The sequence below is a fragment of the Myotis lucifugus genome, unplaced genomic scaffold, assembly GCF_000147115.1.
Source record: "Myotis lucifugus unplaced genomic scaffold, Myoluc2.0 scaffold_486, whole genome shotgun sequence".
NCBI lineage: Eukaryota > Metazoa > Chordata > Mammalia > Chiroptera > Vespertilionidae > Myotis > Myotis lucifugus.
In genome coordinates, this window is record NW_005871534.1 from 323,046 (window position 1) to 343,364 (window position 20,319).

Genomic DNA, 20,319 nt, shown 5'->3' on the forward strand with positions numbered 1-20,319 from the left:
GCGCCCGGGCCCTGTTGGCTGCCCCGCGCAGTCGCGGTCGTCCTCGTCATCGCCGCCGCCGCCCGCCAGGCCCTGTGTCGTCAGCTTCGTCTGGAGAGCGGCCCGGAGGCCCGAGACGGCGGCGGCCCCGTCCCAGGCCTCGGCCGCCGCGACCCCGAGCTCGGAAGCGGCCTGCGGGCTCCGGCAGTCGCGGGGAAGAGGAGGAAGAGGAGGGGGGGTGTGCGGACGACGGGGAGGCCGAGGAAGAGCCGGAGGAGGAGGAGGAAGAGGAGGAGGACTTGATCGATGGCTTCGCCATCGCCAGCTTCGCCAGCCTCGAGGCCTTGCAGGTGGGGCCTGAGGGGCCGGGTCCTCGGGGGCTTCCCAGGGGCAGCGGGGAGGGTACGGTGCCCGGTGGGTGGAGTTGAGGGGGAAGGTTGGCACCCCAAACCAGAGCAACCGGCTCCTCTGGCCAGGCCTCTGCCCCGCCCTGGGGTGGGAGGCGGTCGGGCCGGTCTCCGGGGACCGGCGGTGGTCCGTGGGGTCCGGAAGCTGGCGGCCGCTGAGCCCCCGAGCCGCTGGGGGAGCCTGGTCGCCCCCAGACGGCCGGAGCCTTCCTTTCTCCGTCGACTGGAGCCCCACTTCCTCCTCCGCAGAAGGATGCCTCTCTCCAGCCCCCCGAGCGCCTGGAGCACCGGCTGAAGCACTCGGGGAAGCGGAAGAGGGGGGGCTCCAGCGGGGCCGCCGGGGAGCCGGGGGACAGCTCCGATCGGGAGCCCGGCCGGCCCTCCGGAGATCGCGCCCGAAAATGGCCCAATAAGCGGAGAAGGAAAGAGGTGAGTTTGTCCTCCTGGGTCCCTGCGCTTTAAAACTCTGGGCGGAACACCCTTCCCTAGACCCGCTTTCCAGTAACCAGCCACTGCCCTTGTGAACAGCGGTGGCATCTCCCGGACAAAGATGAGGGCAGAGCCAGCGGGGGGCCTTCTCCCCTCCAGGTCCCACAGACCGTGCCCCAGGGCTGCCTGCTGCTGGCGGCACAGGACCCGGTTGGGTCATAAATGAATGAGATCGGTCTCTGCCCCCCTCGAGGGGGTGGCAGGCTGGTGGGAGAGAAACAACCTGCAGGCAAACACCTACACGGAACCCAGAGGAGCCCAGGAACCCACGGGAGGAAGCCACTCGCTCTGCCCGGGGCTGGGAGAGGCTGTGGTTAGGGAAAGCCCCCTAGGACGTCTTAGTCAGGCCTTGAAGAATAGTCATAAGTTTTGCTCAGAGGAGAAACCGGGCAAAGTTGTTTTGGACAAAAGCACAGAGATAGGAGAGTCTGGTATGTTTGGACAGTGGCCAGAGCGTGGGGAACGGGTGGGCAGGAGCAGCCGAAGCAGCTAAAAGGAAATGGAGAGTAGGTGACGGGGGCCCTGGGCGCCTTGCTGGGGAGTTCAGACCTGATCCAAAGGCCTCCCAGGCAGCTCCCTTACTCTGGACTCTGGTCTTCCTCAGGTCTCCTCCCGTCACTCCCTGGAAGCCGGATACATAGTAAGTGCCTCCGCCTGGACTGGTCCCGCCCCGGACTCTGAAAGCCCCACTTGGTTTGGGCCCACTCCTCTCCCCTTTGGTGACTCCTGTCTCTCTCTCCCCAGTGTGATGCGGAAAGCGATCTGGACGAGAGGGTGAGTTGGGCCAGAACTGGTCGGGTGGGCGGGGGTACAGCTTATCAAATGAACTGCAGCCTGGCGGCTCTGTGTGCAGCAGACAGCCTCCCCTTGGGTGGGAAGTGTGAGTGAGTTGAGCCAGGATTGGATTTTTGGGAGGAGGGGGGTGGGTTGAGAGTCATGACTTCTTTTCCTTGGTGACTAGAGCCAGGTGACCGGAGAGTAGACGGCCCCTGCCTTGCGCCATCATTTCTGAAGCCCTTAGACCAGTGGTTCTCCACAGACATTCAGCGTGGCTCTGGAGCAGGCTGGCCCTTCCTCCTGGCCATTCGACTTTAATAACGAGAGTCTCAGCAGAGACTGTGGCCATGGCATTGAGGCTCCTAAACCATCGTAGTCAGTGTAGGGACACGCACTATAAAGGTGTATTTCAGTTTATTAATAAGGCTGATCTGCTTATTTTGAAATAGTGGATCCTAGCAGTTGGGACTCTACCCCTATCACTAACTAAATTTGTACTCCCTGATGTGTCTTGTTTTAATTTTTAAAGTTGGCTGGACAGGGACTGTGATGAACCAGAGAGTTCTTATCCATTTAAAGGGGGCAGCCACTCTCTAATACTAGCTCATTGTTGCCATGTGAGACCAGGGGCCCATTCTCAAGAGAAGCTGCAAGTCTGAATTTTTATGAGGAATCTGGATTTCTAAATACCAGCAATGCGTTTGTAATTTTTGCTAAAACTTATGAACCAGACAAATAAACCAGGTAGGCCTATTGGCCAGCAGTTAGTGATACCTTTTTGTTTTTATTTCCTTGCTTCTCTGCTTTTTTAGTGCTGCCGCCATTTAGGCCTCCTGGTCTATCAGATTCTTAGGCTCAGCTGCTCCACCTCTTTCCTCAAGCATAGGCCCCTAGAGCAGCGGTCGGGTCGCCCACAGGTGGTCTGCGGACCACTGGTGTCCGTGAGGTCCGAAAGGTTGGCGACCGCTGCCCTAGAGCAGGGGTCCTCAAACTACGGCCCGCGGGCCACATGCAAATACAAATATTGTATTTGTTCCCGTTTTGTTTTTTTTACTTCAAAATAAGATATGTGCAGTGTGCATAGGAATTTGTTCATAGTTTTTTTTTAAACTGTAGTCCGGCCCTCCAACGGTCTGAGGGACAGTGAACTGGCCCCCTGTTTAAAAAGTTTGAGGACCCCTGGCCTAGGGTATAGTCTCTGATGGATTTCAGCTGAGGTGATGGAATAGACTTGCCACCACTGCCAGTTCCTAGTAGGCTCAGAAGTTGTTGGCCTTCCTGGGTAAGGGCTTGGCCTAACCGGAACCTGACCCTGTCCCTCCCCTTCTTCCCCAGGTCTCCGACGATGACCTCGACCCATCCTTTACTGTTTCAACCAGCAAAGGTTGGTTCCAAGGGCTGGGGCTGGAGACAAGGGGGGGAATTGGGGTAAGCGTGGGTCTTAATCCAATGTTCGCTGTCCTGCCCTCACAGCCTCGGGCCCTCATGGCGCCTTCAATGGGAACTGTGAAGCCAAACTCTCCATAGTCCCTAAAGTGTCGGGCCTGGAGCGGAGCCAGGAGCAGCCCCCAGGGCCCGATCCGCTGCTAGTGCCTTTTCCCCCGAAGGAACCACCACCTCCACCAGCCCCTCGGCCTCCTGTCTCACCCCCTGCACCCCTGCCGGCCACCCCCAGTCTGCCACCCCCACCCCAGCTGCAGCTTCGGGTCTCACCCTTTGGCCTCCGCACTTCTCCCCATGGCAGCAGCCTGGACCTCAGCACTGGCAGGTGAGTGGTCTAGGGGTTTGGTCTGGTCTGGAAAGGCCTGGTCCTTTTGGCGGTAACCCCTGCGTTCTGTGGCTGGGACATGGGAGAGTACCTTGGGGATATGATTTGAAAAAGGATTCTGAGACTGAAGAGTTTGAAAGACACCGGGTGACACAAACTTAAAGAGGTGACCACAGAACTCATCAGAACGCTTTACGCATTCACATGCAGGGGAATCCAGTTTGTGCCGCTGCTCAGTCTATGTGCTGGTGAGACCTCTTTGCCAGGCACCTCTGCTGGAACTAGTGTTCGTAGGACATACTTTGGGAAATGCTGTCATGATGATTAAGAGTGCTGGCGTTGGTGTCAGTCAGACCTGAATTCAAATTCTTGCTCTGCCACTTCCTGGCTGTGTGATGTTCGAGAAGTCACTTAACCTTTCTGAGCCTCAATGACCCTTTCTGTAAAATGAAATAATAATAGTACCTTCATCGTAAAGCTGTTGTGAGAATTGTGAGTTAATGCAGTGTTTCCCAAAGTGTGTACACTCATCATTAGTGATGTGTGAGATCATTTCAGATGTCATGTGAGCACATTTTTCTCAGTTTGTACGTGCTTTAGAAAAATATGACTAGTATCTCACTCCTTGATTTCACACATTGTGGCTTGGGTGAAGCTAAGTTAAAAAGGAAAACTGAGTTATGTTAAAGAAGGAAAAGGTACAGGTGGTTACATGGATGCAGCAGCGATTGGGAAGGTGGTATGAAATGTTGGAGACTTGGGTTAGCGTATAAAACAAGTGACAGCACTTGGCCTACAGTAAGTGCTCACTGAAGGGTAAGAGTTATTGATACTATTATTATTCACGCTATCTCTGTTATTGTCATCACTGTTATTTCTTTTCTTATTGAGAAAACTAAGGCTCAGAGAGGGGCAGTGACTTGCTCAAGGTCACCCAGGACGTTCATGGCAAGCTGGACCTAGAACTCCTAGGTCAGGCCAGCAGGGTGCTGCTTCCACTGTCTTAGGAGGGTAGGGACCCAGGTGGCCTGTTGTAATTAAGCGTCAAAATGAATGATATGTTTTGTGCTGTGGTTGAATCAGAAAAGGGAAAGTCATGTGGCCGAAGACATCAGAGGCAGCTGTGTGGAAGATGAGCCCTAGAGAGGGGAGAGGGGGTTGTCGGTGGTGGGAGGTACCTCAGTCTGAGGATGGGTTCCTTGGCGGGGGTGGACATCCTGGGGGCCGGGTTCTACCACCTTCCATGTTGGAGAACCAGGGTCAAGGTATCGCCCAGGCTTCTGACCCACTCCTGTCAGAGCTGGCACCTCCCAACCCCTCACTCATTTCCCCACTTCTCTCCCCAGCTCTTCACGGCCGCCCCCCAAGGCCCCGGCCCCTCCCGTGGCTCAGCCTCCCCCCTCATCATCCTCTTCGTCCTCTTCCTCCTCATCTGCCTCCTCCTCGTCCGCGCAGCTCACCCACCGGCCCCCGACGCCCTCACTGCCCCTACCTTTGTCCAACCACAGCTTTCCTCCCCCTGGGCTGCGGCCCCCCCCACCACCCCACCACCCCTCCTTGTTCTCCCCTGGCCCCACCCTGCCCCCACCCCCACCCCTGCTGCAGGTGCCAGGGCACCCTGGGGCCTCAGCTGCTAACGCCCTTTCTGGTGAGTTTGGGGTCCTGGCCGGGGGGTGGGGGGCAATGACCCTGGGCTTGGGCCCAGTTAGCTTTGGGGCATTTGGACCTTAGCAGACTGCAGGGCTTGAGGAGGGAGTGGCTCAAGGCCAGAAGGGAAGGCCAGCCACCCGGGCCCAAGGAGGCTGACAGGTGGCGACAGATGTTAAAGCCTTCTCCCCTCCCCTCCCACAGACCAGGACCTGATCGGCCAGGACCTGAACTCTCGCTACCCTGAGGTGGTGGGGGCAGGGGGCTCAGCCCGGCCCCTGGCCTTCCAGTTCCACCAGCACAACCACCAGCACCAGCATACCCACCAGCACACCCACCAGCACTTCACCCCTTACCCCCCAGGCCTGCTGCCACCCCACGGCCCCCACATGGTGAGCTCCTCATTGGGCCGGCGATAAGGCTCAGAGGCTTGCGGGGAGGGTCTGGCTTCAGGGGAAGGCCCGGGTCTCTGGCTAGCAGCTTACTCTTCCCTTCTCTTCCCTAGTTTGAGAAATACCCAGGAAAGATGGAAGGCCTTTTCCGGCATAATGTGAGTGCATGTGTGTGGTGTGTGGGCGTAGATGCGTTAGTGCGTGTGACCCTAACTGTTGGGGGTCCAATCTTCAGCTTCAAAAGCAAGAGCCTTAAGCTCCCTGGGGGGCTTTAGGGTGGAGGCCAGAGGACTGACGGGCAGACCAGACGTGGGCTGCACCTCCACCCCCAGTTTGGACTAGTCCCATTCTCTCCACAGCCGTACACGGCCTTCCCTCCCGCAGTGCCCGGCCTCCCTCCGGGCCTCCCGCCGGCTGTCTCCTTTGGCTCCCTGCAGGGGGCCTTCCAGCCCAAGGTGAGCTCCCAATCTAGACACTGTCACCACCCCCACCCCTTAAAACCCAAACACCTCCAGGTCCACATACCTCCTTCCCATTCTCCAAACCATGCCCATCTGCCCTCCCCGTGTGGCCCCGTTTCCCTAAAGCCATCGTTCCTCCCTGTCCCGGTCCCCAGCTTGGTGACAGACACCTTTCTGCCTAGTGCTGGCTCTCCTGACTGTTCTCCACTCCCCTTTCCCAGAGCATGAACCCCGAGCTGCCACCACGACTGGGGCCAATGCCAAGCGGGCTTCCCCAAAAGGGGACACAGGTGAGGGGGCCAAGGCAGGTCCTGCTGGAATTGGAAGGTCTGTTGAGTAGAGCAGGGTTGACTTGAGCATGAATCATTGGCTGATCCCTCCTGTTGATACATGTTGGGGGTGTTGCTGAGAGTATGATGTGAGCGAATTTATGTAAATGACAGGATTTCCCAGGCATGAGGAATGGGAATTTCATGAACTTGCCCGAGAAATAAGATTATTAGGGCAGTGGTTTCGATTTTTTTTTAAGTTACAAAACTTTTTCTCCCCAAAATGACATCATACCAGGAAGTCCTGTCTATAAAACAGTGAAAAGATAAGCTGTCCCTTTGTGAAGTGGCACAAGGTGACCAAGCCTTCCCTCCCACTTAGGGCCCAGGGCTCTGGGAACCGTGAAAAAACACAGGATGTATTTCCTAAAGGACAGATTAGACCAGAGGTTTTCCAAACTCTCAGCAGTAATAAAGGCTTTTCTCTAAAGAAAGCTTTAACAGGCCCTCACATAAAGCTACTAACAGGACATCTTCTGTTGAGAAGTCATTCTGCCTGCCCACTAACCACTCCCAGTCTCCCAAGCAAAGCGTCTTCTTGGAGCCTGGTCAGGACCTTGGTGCTGGAGGGGAGAGGCTCAGAGTGGGAGAGGTAGGGAAAGGAGTCTCACCACCAGCAGGAAAGGATTCAGGGTGTCACACAGGGTCTCAAGGAGATGTTTGGGGGCGGGTTTGGGGGCTGCGGAGATGAGATGCCAGGTCAGTAAACAGGTCTGAATCGCCACCAATCTGCTTTGCCATCCCCAGATCCCTGACCATTTCCGGCCACCTTTGAGGGTGAGTGTGGTGAAGACCTCAGGCTGCATGAGGCTGGGGCTGGTGTCAGGGTGTTTGGCTGAGGGGTGGGGGAGGTCATGCTTGAGAATGAGTGAGAAATCCAAGACATGGAGGCAGCCAGATGTGGAACAGCAGAAAGAGAAAGGACTGTAAGCCAGAGACCTGGGTTCAGATGTAACTGGTCATGGGACGTTGGGCAAGACAGTTCATCTCTCTGAGCCTCAGTTTCCTAGGCTGTGAAATGGACTTAGTCACCCTCATTTGTAGGGATGATAAGAGGAGATGATGTGTGGCAAGTCTGGGCCCAGGGCCAGGCCTGGAGTGGGTGACGAGTGAACATTCTTTCCTTCCCTTTCCCTTTGGTCATCCTTCTGGGGCGGCAGAAACCAGGGAAGTGGTGTGCCATGCACGTGCGCGTGGCTTACATGATCCTGAGACACCAGGAAAAGATGAAGGTACTGGGGCCGGAGGGCTGGGGAGAGCGGGCCTGCCTGAACTCTGGGGGTCTGCCTTCTGCAGAGCTTGGCAGAATCTTGGCCAGAAACATCCCATCCCATCTCTGGTCACTGCCTTAGCAATTCCAAATTAGCACTAGGTTCTCTGGCTAACTAGACGGGTGGTCAGAGAAGGCACTCAGTCCCCATCTTGGCGCCAGGCAGCCCTTGGAGGGGGTGTAGGGGTAGAAGAGCAAGAGGACAAATCTGGCTCCTCACTCACTGCCCCTCTCCCTGTCCCATGCAGGGCGACTCCCACAAGCTTGACTTTCGGAACGACCTCCTGCCCTGCCTTCCGGGGCCCTATGGGGCCCTGCCCACTGGCCAGGAGCTCTCCCACCCGGCTGCCTCCCTCTTCACTGCAACTGGTGAGTCTGGCCAGCCCTCTTGGGGCCTAAGGTTCCCATATATAACCCAAGGCCCACCTTACGCCCACTCAGCCTCATCAGAATCTCCCACCTCTCTGCCCCAGGTGCCGTCCACGCTGCAGCCAACCCCTTCACGGCAGCTCCCGGGGCCCATGGACCCTTTCTGAGCCCCAGCACCCACATTGGTAAGAGCCAAGGGCATGTTGGGCACCTCAGGCCTTATCTGTGACTTCCAGGAATTCTCAAGCTGGGGATGGAAGTTAGACCCGAAAGGCAGCTGAAGTGGGGGTAGATCTGGTTCCACTTGCTCTGTGACCTTGGGCAAATTACTCTACCCTCTCTGAGCCTTGATTTCATTGCCTGTAAAATGGGATAGGAAAGGGCATAGTGATTGCTCATCTCTGCCAGCCCAGATAGTCTCTGAAAGAACAGCCAGTGGTAAAGGGTATGTGCCACCTGGGAGAGGAAGGTGGGGGAAGGCTGCACAGCCCCAGGCGAGCATGGTCGCTGGTTCCCAGCCGTCTCAGGCAGGCTGTTGGGGGAGATTTCGCCTGGGTTCGGGTGGACAAGGAGGATGTGAGCCTGATGGCATAGGGCAAGGTGTTCCTGGAAGAGGAAATTGTGAGCTCCCATAGGGGTAAGGTTCGTTGTTCTGACTGGCGATGGGACCTGTGCATGAAATTAGGGTCAAGCTGGGAAGGGCTCTGCATGTCAGGTGGGAGGAAGCCGGCAGAGGTTTCCAGGTAACTGGCTTGCTGTGGAGCTGGTATGGGTGGCTGGTGTGGGGCGTGCGGGGTGCACGCTTGACCTCTGGAGTCAGAGAAGCCCTGGGTTGACTGTTGGCAAGTCACTTCACCTCTCGGAGCTTGTTTCATCGCCTGTAAGTGGGAGTGATCCTAGCTGCCTCGTCGGGCTTGTGAGGTTAAACAGTACTGTGCATGTCAGAGCTCACTGCCTAGCCTGGCCCAAGGGAGTGCCGAGCACCAGGTGGTTAAGGTTAAGACAAAGCAGCCGAGGGCTTCGGGGCCTGCTTGCTGATCTGCCTCTTCCCTGTCAGTTCTTGGTGGCTTCTCAGAGTGGGCGGCTCGATGCTCTGACCACCCTTTTCTCCTGCAGATCCCTTTGGGCGTCCCACAAGCTTCGCCTCCTTGGCTGCCCTCTCCAACGGGGCCTTTGGAGGCCTGGGCAGCCCCACATTCAGTGAGTCCTGGGTAGGGTGGGTAGGAGGCTGTGGCAGTGGGTTAATGTGCTCCAGCAGGAGGGGGGCGGGGTGCCTGATTGGGGCCTCCCGCTCCTGGCTCCTGTCACTCTCTACTTTGCCCTCTGTCTAGACTCCGGCGCCGTCTTTGCCCAGAAAGAAAGCCCAGGGGCCCCACCAGCCTTCGTCTCCCCCCCAGACCCATGGGGTCGCCTGCACCGCAGTCCTCTGGCCTTTCCTGCCTGGGTCCGGCCCCCTGAGGCCGCCCGGACACCAGGCTCAGACAAGGAGCGGCCTGTGGAGCGGCGGGAGACTTCTATCACCAAGGAGGAGAAAGACAGGTATGCTTTCCGCAAACTGCCCGCCGCCCGCCCCCCCCAACCTCACCCTCAGCCTGCATCTGACCTCTGACCTCTGGAGTACCTTTATTCTCTCCCCCCACACCTGCCCCCAGGGACCTCCCCTTCTCACGGCCCCAGCCCCGAGTATCTCCTGCTACTCCCAAGGCCCGGGCTGGTGAGGAAGGGGCCAGGCCAGCCAAGGAATCGGTGCGGGTAAAGGAAGAACGGAAAGAGGAGGCTGCTGCTGCCGCTGCTGCTGCCACCGGGCCTCAGGGCCTTCACCTGCTGTTTGAGAGGCCCCGGCCACCCCCCTTTCTGGGCCCTGGTCCTCCAGAGCGCTGTGCTGGCTTTTTGGATCCAGCCTGGTTGGCAGGGCCCCCTCGCCTTGCAAGGCCACCCCGCTTCTATGAGGCGGGAGAGGAGCTGACTGGACCAGGGGCAGTGACTGCTGCCCGCCTGTATGGTCTGGAGCCTGCCCATCCCCTGCTATACAGCCGCTTGGCTCCTCCACCACCGCCTACTGCGGCCCCAGGAACCCCTCACCTTCTCAGCAAGACCCCACCAGGAGCCCTTTTGGGGGCACCGCCTCCACTTGTGCCCGCCCCCCGGCCTAGTTCCCCACCTAGGGCCCCTGGCCCAGCCCGGGCTGACAGGTGAGGGGAGGGGAGGGGCAGGGGCAAAGCTCCATCCCCCTTTCCTTTTGATAAGATCCTAGAGCTGAGGTTTTAAGCCAGGGCTGGAGGGCAAAGGTCGAGACCTCACCAGCCATCTCTGAGGTCATGGAATCTGAGAACAGAGCCCCAACCCCCATGAGATCAAGCATCAGATGAACCTTGGGGTCATTGGGAGGGCAGAGGTCACACACTTCTAGAGAGGGGTGTGTGTGTGTGTGTGTGTGTGTGTGTGTGTGTGTGTATGTGTATGTGTGTGTCTGTACACATACATATGAGAGTGGGGGTCACTTCAGAGGTCATAGCTCATAGATCTCCTGAGGTGCACCATCGCCCCTGAGGGCCCCTAGGCCCTTGGCCTGCCTCCCCAAGGGCTCACTAAGCCAGAGGCCAAAGTGCCCCCTCCCCTTCACCTACCACCCAAGTCCTCATGCCCTCTCAGGGTTGGGGGAGGAGGGGCTAAAGGAAGGGGAGTTCCATGTACATATTTATCTCCCCTTCCACATAGCCCCCCAGACCTTTTGTACATTTTTACAGGGGTGCCCCTCCCAATAACCCCCCCTTCCTGGTTAATTAAATCCTCAGACTGGTGCTGTGTTCCTAGCCTCTGGCCTCTCTGTGGGGGGAGGGGAGTTGCAGGGGGAAGAGCTGGGAGGGGACAGGCAGGCCCAGGGCTTATCCCTAGGAATATGGGGTCCAGCAGGAAGTGGACCAACAGGGGAAGGGACCTGGTACCTAGGCTGGAAAGAAGTGCAAATGCTTCCTGCTTGGCTGACAGCCCAGGTTCCCCCCACTTGTTCCTGTTACCTCTGTGTGCCCCAGCCCCAAAAGGCTCAACCTTTAAGCTTCAGAGTCTACTTCTTTCTTAGTGGCTCAGTGCCCCCACTCCATTTCCAAGTGCCCCCAGGACTCCTGGGCCCTGCTCTCTAGAGCCTGTTCCCAGAGCCCTGCCCCAGGCTACGGAGGGCCAGAGAAGGTCACCATGTACCACACACCAAAGAAGGGGGTCCGCTTGGGGTGGGCCACACAGGCAGCTTCCTGAGCAGCCTCTGGGCAGCAGCCTCAGCCTTCCCAAAGCGGCAGGTGCCCCCGGGCTGGGGCCCAGCCTCGAAGGCGGGGGTCAGTTTAACAAAAACATAATGTTGACTTTTTTCCCAGGTGGGGCTTATTCTGTAACATGACTTGCGGATATTTATATAAAAATGAGTGTTACAATGAGGCCCCTTGGCTCCTCTTTCGGCGTGTGTCACCTGGGGTTGGGGATTGGGCTGGATCCTGGAGTCGGGCTGGGGGGTGGTTGTGAAGATAATACTGTCTGTGTCCTGACAAAGGTTTTCCCCTCCCTCCCATCTGGGAGAGTTCTACTTCTGGATGGATGGATTGGGGTGTTGGGCACTGGAGTTTTTCACTTTTTTTTGACATCCCAGGAGTACATGTTAAATAAGATTCAAACACCACGAAAGAGACAAAACAATTTCCTATACATCTGCCAACCCACACAAGCCCCACACATCCAGCAGTAACCACTGTCAGCATTTGGCATATGTTCTTTAGGCACCTTTACTGTGTGTTTACCTGCACATATATGTGCATACATGGTTATGTTAGAAAATACCTATGTTTTAAAAATTTTTTAGACATGATCATTATTAATTCAAACCCAGAATACGCAGTACCAAGGGAGAGTGCCTCATAGCCCCACCCCTCAGAGATGCCACTGTTGATAGTTGGTATATTCCTCCAGTTCTCTCTAATATGTGCTTAAAATGGAATCCTGTGAAAGGTACTATTTTGTAACTACCTGTTTACTCTTAACATTATTCTTTGATGTAATCATTAAAAACAAGTAACTGAGAGGCTGGCTCCCATTCAAGCCACCCAGAATGGGCTTGCTCCAAGTGAACCCATCTCCGTAGAAAAGATGCTTCTATCCAACGTCTCTGATCCACTACACATACCCTAGACTTCTAGGGTAGACTCAAGCCTAGATTGTTCCAACAGAAATCAGAAACAGGTGGCCAGGAGAAACTTGGCCTTCAGACAAGGTTTCACATGGCAACCCTTGTTTTCCGTTTCTGAAAAATCAGCTTGCCTGCTTCCCCTATGACTGTCCCTTGAGGTGGGGCACGATCTCTCCAGATGGCCACTGTCCCATCCACTCCATTTTTAGGAATGGGCCATTGTCACTCTTCAGGGTACTGCCCTGGTCCCTATAAGCACTCTCAGTGAAATATCTGCCTGTGTGTACCCTCCCTCTCCTAGATCTCTCCCATGGACCTCAGATATCCCTTAGACCTGGTACTGTGCTCCCCACCCCACTTGCATCTCTGCAAATGTTACCAGCACCCAAGTCAGAAACCTCCCTGTTAACTCACCTGATTCACTGAACTGCCCTTTATTATTCCAACCATGTTCACTTCATCGTTCCAGGAACTGAACTAGTGGCTGGGGATACAGAGGTAAACAAAACAAAATTCCAGCTTTCCTGGAGCCTAAAAGCTACTATGAGAAGAGCAACAGACATACTGTGAGAAGAAAAAGAGGGAGCGGGAGAAGGAAAAAATCCGAAGGGCTGCCTTCTTAGGGCCTGTGCTTGCAGCCACTATGTTCCATTGGTTCATCTCCACGCGTTCTGATCCTAATGCAGGCAGAGGTCAAAGAAAAGTCTGGAAATGACTTCCATCCTGGGGGAAGCAAAACCAAACCCAAATCATTCACCATCAAGAGGCTGCTATTTGGAAATGTGGTTCTTTCAATGAGCTCAGCAGAGTAGCTATGTACCCTTAAGCAATGTGCTTATTTCTGTGCCATGGTTTATTTGTAAAATGGGTTTTTAAAAAACAGCTTTATTGAGATCATTCATTCATAGGCCATACAATTCACCCAATCTTTTCTGACTGGCTTCTTTCACTTAGCTTTATTTGTTTCAGGGTTCATCCATGTTGTAGCTTGTATCAGTACTTAATTTTTTTTGTTTATTTGTTTTATTTTTGTTAATTCTCACCTGAGGATATTTTTCCATTGGTTTTTAGAGAGAGTGGGAGGGAGGGAGGGTGAGAGAGAGAAACATTGATGTGAGAGACACATAGGTTGCCTCCGGCACTCTCCCTGACCGGGGCTGGGGATTGAACCTACAACCCAGGTACATGCCCTTGATCAGGAATCGAGCCCACGACCCTTCGTGTGAGGGCCAATGCTCTAACCCAGGGGTGGGCAAACTTTTTGACTCGAGGGCCACAATGGGTTCTTAAACTGGACCGGAGGGCCGGAACAAAAGCATGGATGGAGTGTTTGTGTGAACTAATATAAATTCAAAGTAAACATCATTACATAAAAGGGTACGGTCTTTTTTTTTTTAGTTTTACTCATTTCAAACAGGCTGGATCCGGCCCGCGGGCCGTAGTTTGCCCACGGCTGCTCTAACTGCTTAGCAGCACCGGCCTGGTGGTACTTAATTTCTTTTTATTGCTAAATATTCCATTGTATGGACAAGACCACATTGTGTTTGTCCATTCTTCAGTTGATGGGCACTGGGTTGTTTCGACGATTAAGGATAATGCTACCGTGACTGTGTTTGTACAAATGCATGTTCTTAATTCTCTTAGGTATGTACCTTGGGATGGAATTGCTGGGTCATATGTTTAACATTTTAAGGAGCTGCCAAACTAATTTCCAAAGTGGCTGCATTCCCTCCAAAATGTATGAAGATGGAGTTTTAATGGTTTCTCCTAGCATTACTGTATGAATTCACTAAGTTTATAAGCACAAAGTTCTTAGTACAGTGCCTTGCACAGACTAAGTGCTCATGGAATTATTGCTGTCATTACTGGTGACGCCTTCCTCATCCGAAAGTCGAAGAAGCAGATCTTAAGAGCTCGATTAGGGAGAATGCTTACTTATAAGCAGTTGGGGGGGGGGGCATCTTTCAAAACCGGCTTTGAGGTGGGCAGCATCTGTCTATGGGCACAGAAGAAGGAAGGAGGAGCCCGAGCCAGTGAAAAACAGAGGTTCAGAGCCTTTCTTTTACATCAGACAGGCCAGAGTGAGTTTGGCCTTCACTGACCAGCTCTGTGACTTTGGTCTAGTTGCAGCCTGTTTCCATGGTGGACAAACAGGGAAAATGACAATCCCAGCCCACAGGGTCATTGTGATGGTCACACGGGATAATGCATGAAAAGGGTGCTTAGCACAGAATTCAGTACCCAGTGGAAATTCACTAAATTAGAGTGTTGTTACTGATTGTAGTTGGAAAGATTAGAAATAATCCCCTATTCCAAAATAGGCAAATTGAAATTCAGAGAAGTTAAGTGACTTACGGAGTCAGGAGAAGAAAGGAGACACTTGGGGAGGAAGTTAAAAATAAGCTCTATTATTTAGGACAGTTTTAGATTTCCAGAAAAATTACAAGGATATTATAAGAGTTCCTATATGCCCCACACTCAGTTTTTTTCTATCAACATCTTGCATATGTTACAGTTAGTATTGCTGCATTGTAATGAATTTAAGTCCATACTTTATCTTGATTTCCTTAGCTTTTAGCTAATGTCCTTTGTCTGTTCCAGGACCTCATTACATTTAGTCATCATGTCTCTTTAGGCTCCTTTTAACTGAGTTTTCCAGACTTCCTTTGCTTTTTATTATCTTGCCAGTTTTGAGTACTGGTCAAATATTTTTACTGAATTTATTGGGGGTGACATTGGTTCACAAAACCATACAGATTTCAAGTGTACAACTCAAGGAAACATCTGCACATGGCATTGTGTGCCCATCACCCCAAGCATAGTCTCTTTCTGTTGCCTGGTCAAATATTTTCTAAAATGTCCTTTACTTAGGATTTGTATGTTTTTCTTAGGATTCGACAAGTTATGGGTTTGGGGAGGAAGCAAAGGTAAAGTGCCATTTTCATGACATCGTATCAAGGGTACGTACCTTCAAGACGATTTATCGCTGTTGATGTTGACCTCAATCACCTGGCTGAGGCAGTGCTTGTCAGATTCTACTGCAAAATTACTCTTTCCCCCTTCTTTCCGTATTCTGTTCTTTGGAAGGCAGTCACTGTGCACAGCCCATACCACAGGAGTGGGGAAATGATGCTCCACCTCCTTGAGAGCGGAGTGTCTGCATAAATTATTTGGAATTCTTCTGCATGACGAATCTGTCTTCTCCATTTGTTTATTTATTCAGTCACTTATTTAAATTATGACTATTCATGGATATTTATTTTATACTTTAGGTTAAACTCCAGTAGTACTTTATTACTCTCCAGTTTTCAGGTAGTTCCTGTGTCCCTCTGACATACCCCCATCATTGTGGGGTGGGGTTTTTTGTTTATTTAGTTTTTTTAGCAGAGACTTACTTTTTACTGCTTATCCTTTTACTAGAGGCCCGGTGCATGAAATTTGTGCATGGGTGCGGTCCCTAGGCCTGGCTGGCAATTGAAGCGTAAGCATCTGGTGTGGAAGGGCAGGTCCCAGCTGACCTCTGGGCCCTGGGCAGCACCTGGGCCCCTGGGCCCCCGTGCGGCCCCTTCTGCCTGAGTCATTGGGCCCCCGCCTGGTTCCCTCAGCCCCCGGGAGCCGGGCAGCGGCCCTGCCCCCAACTGCTGCCGCTGGTCGCCATCTGCTGGGCAATCAGCGGGGCGATCGGGCCCCACTTGCACCTGCCTTGGCCTGGCACTGCCTGCTCACCTGCTCCACCATCTCGCCGCAGTCCTGCTCTCATCAGGGCCTTTCCAGGCCAGCAGCACCTCCACTGCCGCCGCTGCCAGCACTGCATCACCGACGCCCACCATGTTCCACACTGCCCCCCTGGTGGTCAGTGCACATCATAGTGAATGGTTGAACTCTTGGTTGAACTACCGGTCAAGGGGACAATTTGCATATTAGGCTTTTATTATATAGGATATCTCGGGGTTTTTCTCTTATGTGCTGTTGTTAAAAGTTAAAAACAGCAGCTAGCCCTAACTGGTTTTGCTCAGTGGATAGAGCGTCGGCCTGGGGACTGAAAGGTCCCAGGTTTGATTCTGGTCAAGGGCATGTACCTTGGTTGCGGGCACATCCCCAGTGGGAGATGTGCAGGAGGCAGCTGATCAGTGTTTCTCTCTCATCGATGTTTCTAACTCTCTATCCCTCTCCCTTCCTCTCTGTAAAAAATCAATAAATTATATATGTTTTTTAAAAAGCAGCTAATGTAATTAACAGTAAAAGTTCCTAGTTGTCTGGCTGGTGTGGCTCAGTGGTTGAGTGTTGGCCTATGAACCAGGAGGTCACAGTTCGATTCCCGGTCAGGGCACATGCCCAGATTGTGGACACAATCCCCAGTGTGGGGTGTGTAGGAGGCAACTGATGAATGTGTCTCTGATTCTCTGTCATCACTGATGTTTCTGTCTCTCCCTCTCCCTTCCTCTCTGAAATCGATGAAAATATTGTTTTAAAAAAGTGCCTAGCTTGTAAAGAAAGGTAAAGTCTCCTTCTTTTCCCTGATTACTCCTCCCCTGCTGCATTGCCCCTTCCCAGAGACACCATATTGATTTCTTGTTTGTTTCTTCAGAGCAAGTCCCTTTTTCCCTTCTTTTGAACAAATGTTTATATATGATGCACACTATTCTGTGTATTACTTTTTCATGTAACTATTTCTTGTGGGTAATAGCATTTTATTTTTTAAATATATTTTTATTGATTTCAGAGAGGAAGGGAGACGGGGAGAGAGATAGAAACATCAATGATGAGAGAGAATCATTGATTGGCTGCCTCCTGCTTGCCTCGTACTGGGGATGGAGCCTGCAGTGAATACCCACATATTTGTATACTTGGGCAAATAAATCTGCAGGATACACTTATACACATGGAAATGCTGAGCCAAAGAGCATACTTTTAAAATTCAGGTGCTGCTAGCCCTTGCAGGGTGGCTCAGTTAGTTCGATTTCAGATCAAGGCATATGCCAGGGTTTTGGGCTCCATCTCCGGTGGGGGGCATGCAGGAGGCAGCTGGTTGATGTTGCACTCTCACATCAATGTTTCTGTCTTCTCCCTTCCTCTTTAATAAATCAATAAATGATTCTTTAAAAAAATAAAATAAAATTTAGATGCTGCTAAATTGTCTTCGGCTTCGGCAAACCTTTCACCATTTTCACTCTCACCAACATTGTAGGGGAGGAACTATTTCTCCACATCCTTGCTAACGCGGAGAAGTGACAAGCTTTTTGATGTTTGCCAATGCGATGGGTGAAAGGTAGTTACTCATAGAAGTTTTAATTTGCACTTCTTTTATTATTATGAGTGATGCTGAACATCTTGCCTGATTTTCAAACCATTTGTGTTTTCATTTTCTGTGAATTGTCTATTCAGATCCTTTGTCCATTTGCCCTTCCCCCAGTCTTTGGATTTTTTATAACTTTTGTTTATAACTTTTGTCAATGAAAGTTATTTATTCATTTATTCCATCCACAAATATTATTGATCACCTACTGTGTACCAGTCTGTTTTAACAACATGTCAGTGAACAGAAAGGACAATGGTATTTTTCTCTAGAGATTAAAATTCAGACAGAAAGTGAAGAAATAAATATACATCGATTGAAGAAAATAGGGTATGGGCTAGAAAGTTCCAGGGTGCTGTTTTATATAGGGGCATTAAAGAAGGCTTCTCTGATGGATGAAAGGGAGCAGAGATGGGAATGAGATGAGGAAAGGAACCATACAGTTACCTGGAAAAGGAATGCTTTAGGCAGAGGGAGAGCAGTGTGCAGTCCTTGAGGTGGGAATTCGCTGGGTGAGCTGGAGGACCAGCCAGGGGGACCATGTGGCTGGCGCAGGGTGAGAGGGAGAGGGATGGGAGATGAGGTCGGAGAGGTGATCAGGGACCAGATCAGACAGGGCCTTGCAGGCCTTTGAAAGGACTTTGGTTTCTACCGTGAGAGAGATGCTGGCCATTGCAGACTTTATTTATTTTGGCTGTACTTTTAAAAAAATTTTGGAGAGTTTTGGAGCAGAGGAATGACATTCCTTGATTTAGTTTTTTAAAGGACCACACAACAGCATGATCTGTGAATTGAGACATTACAGCACACATGTTGTTGGGGCATTTCCCACCTTTAGCGTGTTCTAATTGGAATCTTTAGGGGCCTGGCCTGATGGAAGCAAATCTAAATGTGTGAAAATCCAGATGGATCTAATTGTCTCTAATGGACAGTCATTGCCATGGGCATGTGCTCAATGTAGCGTGAGTAATGTGGTGACTCCAAGCCTTTGATTGTGGGTGATGAATAAGTTTCACCTTTTCTCCCTTTGGAAAGAATCATCTCCCCAAAGCTTATCCACCACATCTCTGGAAATGCCACCTGTTGCCAAAGTCATACAAGTCCATAAAGTGTGTGTTCAAGAATGTTCCCAGGCCCTAGCCGGTTCGCTCAGTGGGTAGAGCGTCGGCCTGCAGACTGAAGGGTCCTGGGTTCGATTTTGGTCGGGGGCACACGCCCAGGTTGTGGGCTCAATCCCCAGTGGGGGGCATGCAAGAGACAGCCGATCCGTGATTCTCTCTCATCATTGATGTTTCTATCTCTCTCTCCCTCTTCTTTCCTCTCTAAAATCAATAAAATATATTTAAAGAAAAAGAATGTTCCCAGAATTAGACAGTGTAATAGTTGTACAATACACTTGAAAACCCTGAGTTATATTCTTTAAAGTGTGAATTTATGGAACATTAATCATAAGTCAATAATAATAGTAACAATAATAATGAATGTCTCCAGAAACCCTGTTTGTCATAGTACAAAACCGGGGGAAACCCAAATGTCTATCCACAGGGAGCTATTAGATAAACTTTGTACAATCATCGATGCATAAACACCAAGAATGAGGTACGTCTGCATTTGCAGGTGTGGAGGCAGAAAAAGCTCTGTGATGCAGTGTTCAGTTAAAAAGTTAAGGTGACGCCGAAACCGGTTTGGCTCAGTGGATGGAGCGTCGGCCTGCGGACTGAAGGGTCCCAGGTTCGATTCCGGTCAAGGGCATGTACCTTGGTTGCGGGCACATCCCCAGTCGGGGGTGTGCGGGAGGCAGCTGATCGATGTTTCTCTCTCATCGATGTTTCTAACTCTCTATCTCTCTCCCTTTCTCTCTGTAAAAAATCAATAAAATATATTTATAAAAAATACAAAAAAGTTAAGGTGAAGAACTGTGTGTGTATAGTGTGCTACCATTTGTATTGGAGGAGCACATATACATGCACATAGAACATGTCTAGAAAGATATCTGAAATTTTCTTAACAGGAACTTCTAGGGAGTGGACATACTTTTAAAAAACAAATATTTCCATGTATAATTTTTATTAAAGCATAATTTTAAATTATCATAGCAAAAGTTAAAAATGCCAAAATAAAAAAACTGGGGAGAGGAATGCTTTAGGCAGAAGCAGCAGCAGTGCTAGGTGAGCTGGGGACCGGCCAGGACAGGAGGTCAGCGTGGCCGTTGCTGGCTGTGGGGTGGGGAACAGACTGTGAAGAGTGCTTGTGGAGCACTTTCTAAACGCCAGGCGTTTTGTTAGGCTCGGGGTGGCTGGGGGACAGTGGTAGAGAAGGCTGACCCAAAGTCTAAGTTCCTCCCAACTCCTCCTGGAGGTGGGGGCCTGCCCTGAGTCTCGGAGGGAGTCCTCTCTGCCTTTCGCCCGCTCCCAGCGTATTGCCAGGACCGATCACATCCAGAGCCGGCAGTGAACCTGGGGCAAATGACTTCACTTCTCTCAACCGTACTTTCCTCATCTGCAAATGAGCATAAAAACAAAAGTTACCTCAATGGAGTTATTGTGAGAATTGTTGGTTCTAAAAACGGTTAGAATTATTATTAATATTAGTTTGCCTTCAGCACTACTGAAAACATAATACTCACAGTTATACAGCGAGACAGGAGAAACTGGTAGGACTATCCCCATGTTATGCACAAGTAAACCCAGGCACAAACATAGCAGGGCTCATCCAAACTTGGCGAAAAATTCAAGATGGGCAGCGTTCAGGGTCAGACAAATAGGGGTTTGAATCCCTGCTCTGCCAGCTGACTGCTTTGTGATTTTAGGCTGTGACCTATGGGAGCCTGAGAGTTCATCACACCTACTAAGAAGGGACAGGCCTTGGACTTCACTGGACTTTGGGGATTAAAAGTGGCTGCAAAAGAAAAAGGCCTCCCGCAGTGCTCGGAGCATGGTAGATGTCCGGGAAATGACACCTATT

General features: G+C 51.7%; 1 protein-coding gene across 1 annotated transcript in view; it reads left to right on the forward strand.

The window, feature by feature from the left end:
• Positions 1-11,317, forward strand: part of FBRS (fibrosin) — a 13,302-nt gene extending 1,985 nt beyond the window's left edge. Inside the window, exons 2-19 of the mRNA XM_006103471.3 lie at positions 32-329; positions 636-815; positions 1,480-1,515; positions 1,620-1,649; positions 2,988-3,036; positions 3,126-3,420; positions 4,767-5,068; positions 5,272-5,459; positions 5,573-5,617; positions 5,819-5,914; positions 6,142-6,210; positions 6,997-7,026; positions 7,410-7,481; positions 7,768-7,888; positions 7,993-8,073; positions 9,005-9,088; positions 9,220-9,427; positions 9,541-11,317. Of these exons, the coding sequence (XP_006103533.3) occupies positions 32-329; positions 636-815; positions 1,480-1,515; positions 1,620-1,649; positions 2,988-3,036; positions 3,126-3,420; positions 4,767-5,068; positions 5,272-5,459; positions 5,573-5,617; positions 5,819-5,914; positions 6,142-6,210; positions 6,997-7,026; positions 7,410-7,481; positions 7,768-7,888; positions 7,993-8,073; positions 9,005-9,088; positions 9,220-9,427; positions 9,541-10,084 (2,728 nt within the window). The 3' untranslated portion in view covers positions 10,085-11,317. The remainder of the gene's footprint in view (positions 1-31; positions 330-635; positions 816-1,479; positions 1,516-1,619; positions 1,650-2,987; positions 3,037-3,125; positions 3,421-4,766; positions 5,069-5,271; positions 5,460-5,572; positions 5,618-5,818; positions 5,915-6,141; positions 6,211-6,996; positions 7,027-7,409; positions 7,482-7,767; positions 7,889-7,992; positions 8,074-9,004; positions 9,089-9,219; positions 9,428-9,540) is intronic.
• The last annotated feature ends 9,002 nt before the right edge of the window (positions 11,318-20,319 follow it).